The sequence below is a fragment of the Amblyomma americanum genome, chromosome 7 (assembly GCF_052857255.1).
Source record: "Amblyomma americanum isolate KBUSLIRL-KWMA chromosome 7, ASM5285725v1, whole genome shotgun sequence".
Lineage (NCBI taxonomy): Eukaryota > Metazoa > Arthropoda > Arachnida > Ixodida > Ixodidae > Amblyomma > Amblyomma americanum.
The window spans coordinates 149,853,570-149,858,008 of NC_135503.1; the positions used below are offsets into that span (position 1 = coordinate 149,853,570).

Genomic DNA, 4,439 nt, shown 5'->3' on the forward strand with positions numbered 1-4,439 from the left:
GCTCACCACGTGATTCCTGCGTGCCCGCACAGCCCCACTGCGCCCGAACGAGACGAGCGGGAATCGCTGCCGTCGCGCGCTATCTGTTGGGGCAGTGGGGTGCATTGCGAGGAGGAGGAGGATGGGGAGGAGGAATTTTTCGCTCACGGCCAACGCCGCCGACGCCGACGACGCCGGCTTTTCTGCGACACGGGGCCCTTAACGCTGTCGCGTTAAAACAGGTGAACGTGTGTTTCGCAAAGCCTTCTGTAAGCCTTCGTGGTAATGAGATATATTTTCTTTGCAACTGCTTACCTTCGAGAAAGCAATATGGGAGGTTCTCTTTGGTGAGAGTTCTTTTCTTTTTGCTTTTGTGCCATATAAAAATAAATGACAGTGTGATCTCTATGTTCGCAGAAGGAATGGTTTTCTTGTATTTTTGTTTTATCTGACGTGTATATGTTTTATTTTCCTGTAAATAAAATCAGTTCTAGTTGAGAGCCTGCGTTGAGTTCCGTCTTAGCTCTTGCCTTCGTATTTCCGCGCTGCTAAAATACTGATTTGAAGAGGTGGGCACAATATCTGAACCCAGAAGATTACGATAACGATGGGATCATCAGCCAGGTCTCCAATGAAGAAAAGATGCGCCTTTGCTACAGCAGCGTTAAAGACTTTAGTTGGGCTAGTTGACAGTTATTTCATAAATGCACTCTTACGAGCGAAATTTCAGTGGCAAAGAGGATGCAACAATAGCGGTTGACCTATTGGTAGTCCAATCGTTCATAATCCTTAAGGCTTTAACAAAATATGAAAAACAGACGCGACAATATTATGTTCCAACAATATTTAACAAATTTCCAGCGCCTGTTTTAAATACAAACACCAAACAAGAGATAAAAATACTGCTATGAAGTACTTATTTTTTTTCAATCATCTGTATACTTTTTGTCTTTCATACTGCAATCTTCAGTAACAACTTTCTGCATTTTTTTGTTTTCTGATTGCCAGGCACTGCCAGTCAAGTCCTCTGAGGCGTTTGCAGGCCTGTTACGTGTATTGTGTTTTTGATTGTACGGAATAAATATTGTATAGTATTGCTTTTTGTCCTGTGCGCGTCTACCATCTGATTACAACTTATGAATTTACATCGCGGCATTGAATTGCAATATAGTCAAGACCGCATAAATTCTAGCAGGTTTAGTTGATCGTTGCTGAAGTGTGAGCATTTAAAAAGGTCTTCACGTCAGTATTTGCAAGAGAATCCTGCTGTTCTCACTTGCTTGTTTTCAAGCACAGCTGTGTTCCTGATTGCACACAGTTAATGTTCAAATTGTTTTTGAGATGTATTTTAAGCATTATCATAAACAGTATTCGGAAAAAAAAACTGTAGGAAGATTTTTCTGAACAATATTGGGACGAATCCAAAGTATCTAATTCAAAATAGTCAAAAACAAAGTTCACATGCTGATATCAACAAATCTTTTCAGATAATTTTTCATTACATCGTGGTGTAGAGTTGCTCTTACTAACATAAGCATATATATCAATACAACGGTTAGAGCTACGTTCTGCGCAGATAGCAATGTATTGGGCTTTTCTCAGTTTGCCTTTAAATAAATTTGGCTCGCTTCGGAAAAAAGAATTCTTATATATAGGGTGCTTTTTTAATCAGTATAGATGCCTCTTTAATAACACGTGAGATATAAGACAATGCTCTTCAAGCAGGCGGATTCTTCAGGGTGTCCTAAATTTATCTGTCTGGTTTGTAAAAAATTCTCTTGCGCAAACCACTGGTCTATTTCCGCTCAAGCACAGACCACACGGTAGCCATGATAGTCTGCGTTTTTGATAAATAATTTAACATCGGAACTCGCCTGCACTGCGCGGAATCGGTGAAAAACTGGAGTCGTCTGCGCGCAGATTTTTTCTCAAGGTGAGTTGGATAGTCGATGTGAGAGGCTGTGTCATCTGGCGAACTGCGAGGAAATCAATAGGTAGGTCTCGCAGTACCCACGGTGGCGCAGCCTGTAAAATCTTCTTCTCCACTTGCCTAAAAGAAAATTCTCCGAGCAGACGACAGTTCAGGCAGGTTCCGACGTTTAAATGGTATATGAAAAAGCGCAGACTAGCATAAGGTACTCTATGGCTTGTGCGTTAGACCAAAAAGACAAGTAGCTTGTGCAGGAGAATTTTTTTGCTGTGGAGACAGATAAATACAGAACGCCCTGTAAAGCATGACGGACATTATCTATCTGTTAAAGATCAAGAATAAATGCATAATGAACGAAAATGTATTGTGAACTGATTTGTTTTGGTTTTATGAGCAGAATATCTGATATTTTATTTACATTAACTTTTTTTATAAGGCAATGTGCTTCGAGACATGGAACCTAAAAAGTAATGACACGAAAGGTCGTTTAGTTAGCTCACAATGTCGCTCACATTTTGAATGTAGCAAATATGGGTGCCATTTTTGTACTGTATGGCGTAAAAGCAGTTGCCGCAATTTTCGAGACGATACTACGCGTAGAGATACCATTTTATAAGCTGGAAGCCAACTGAACGACCTTGCAGGTCAGTGTTATACGTTTAGTTGACGGTCAGTTGACGTTCGATATTTTCACGCTCATTGCCGATAAATAAAATTTAAGAACTGGGCTCAGCTTCGATGTTGACGGTCTTAATTCATTTTTGTGGTGAAATTTAGTTACATGACCGTTTAATTCTTGACCTCTATCAGATGCATAATGCCCACCGTCCAGTAAAATCCACCGGCGCAAATCACTTTTTAAAAAAGACTTTTAAAGAAAATCTGCGCGGATAAAGAAACACCTGGGATAAGTAGCGAGGCATTAGAAGTACTAAAGAAGGTATCAGCTCAGGCCAAGAACAGTGCGCACATTCAGAGCATGCGATAGAAATTATCATCATAATAACACCTGCTTGCAATGCTACCACTATGAGGTAAATTTATTAGCAATAACTGGCTCATATCTCTTGGAAAGCTACTACGTAAATTTGCATCCTGCCAGTACTCACCAGTGGGCAGGAACTTACACTTATAATTCGTACACTTGTAAATGAATTACAGCAGCAACGTGCAATGCAAAGCAAAAGAATGTTCGCACCCTTAGGAGACTTGAAAAGGGCGTAATGAATTGGGAGCAAAAGCGGCTTAATGATATTCTGGAGGAAATTAAGAGCAAAAAATGGACACGAGATTGTCGTTGCAGGTAGCGCGGCGCATTCCATGAGGAAAAAAGCGAAGCTAACTGGGGAGAGATGAGGATAGCTGCCAGAGTAGGTCGGCTGCAGGTGGCATGGGACGGCCCCTCCAGTCGACGTAATCCTGACGGTGAAGATATTTCTGCTTGCACTAAAGAATCCGCGTTGTTAACACGTAGCTCCCTCTGCACTGTGCGAAGTGGATCACGATGAGCTTGCTCCTCCGCAGCCCTCGTACTGGGGCTTCTGGCGCTCTGTGGGCGTCACGGAAGACAACCTCGCAGAGGTCAAGGAGAACGCGACCCTCTTCGAGGCCCTGCGCGAGCAGAAGCAGGCGCACCTGGTCATCTACAAGCTGACCAAGGCGAGCATGCGCGAACAGCACTCAATTCTCACAACAATGCGACTCAGCACGCGCTTTCAGTACGAACTGAATACCTTTCAGACAATAGAGTTTCTTACTATTAGCCAGCCTTAGTTTCACGTACGTACAGAGTTCACGTACGCAAACGTGTCAAGTCTATATAGCATACGCGCATGTCTTTTCAAACCCTTTCAGTTGCACATGCATGACAGACGCCAATGGTTCGATGGATGGAAGGTAGGAGCGTTCCCTTTGAAACAGGGTGATGGCAGCTGCCACCATACTCACCGTTTTTTTTCCTTTATTTTTGTTTAACTGTGTTGTAAGTTGCTAAAATTCGCCATTTTCTCTAAACACGTCTTCCTACACTATTGACCTTATGTCACCTCTCTGATTTTCAGACACCAATCTTCTAATCGCTTTTTGCTAATATCCATCGCACATTTATTTACACTACCATTGTTATCTCTAAACCCTAGGGCCTCAGGAAGAGTAACTGTGCCAGCGTCTACATCGGGATGGATACCATCACATTTTAGAATGAGGTGTTCTATTGTTTCTACATATTTACCCCACACAGTACATGTGTCATCTCCTTCGTGAATTTCTTTTTATTCCTGCGCGTCCTAACACATCCTGACCTAGCTTCAAAGAGTAAGGCACTGCCTCTTGAGTTATCATAAAACACTTACTTCCTGATCTGCTGTTTCCCGTATCGATATATATAGTTCCACACTATGCTTCTTTTCTATTTTTCTAATTTTTACCTTCCGCGTTTTTAACCTGTCGTGTAATGCTCTTTCTTTCTCCTTTCTCGTATCTGGCAAACTTACTGCTCAGCTTTCTACTTCGTTTCCGCCACTGTGAGTCA

At 42.1% G+C, this 4,439-nt stretch overlaps 1 protein-coding gene across 1 annotated transcript in view; it reads left to right on the forward strand.

Annotated features, from left to right (window-relative positions):
- Positions 1 to 3,984, forward strand: part of LOC144098170 (phospholipid-transporting ATPase ABCA1-like) — a 109,430-nt gene extending 105,446 nt beyond the window's left edge. The window contains exons 6-7 of the mRNA XM_077630690.1: positions 3,434 to 3,568; positions 3,970 to 3,984. Of these exons, the coding sequence (XP_077486816.1) occupies positions 3,434 to 3,568; positions 3,970 to 3,984 (150 nt within the window). The remainder of the gene's footprint in view (positions 1 to 3,433; positions 3,569 to 3,969) is intronic.
- Positions 3,985 to 4,439: the final 455 nt, after the last annotated feature.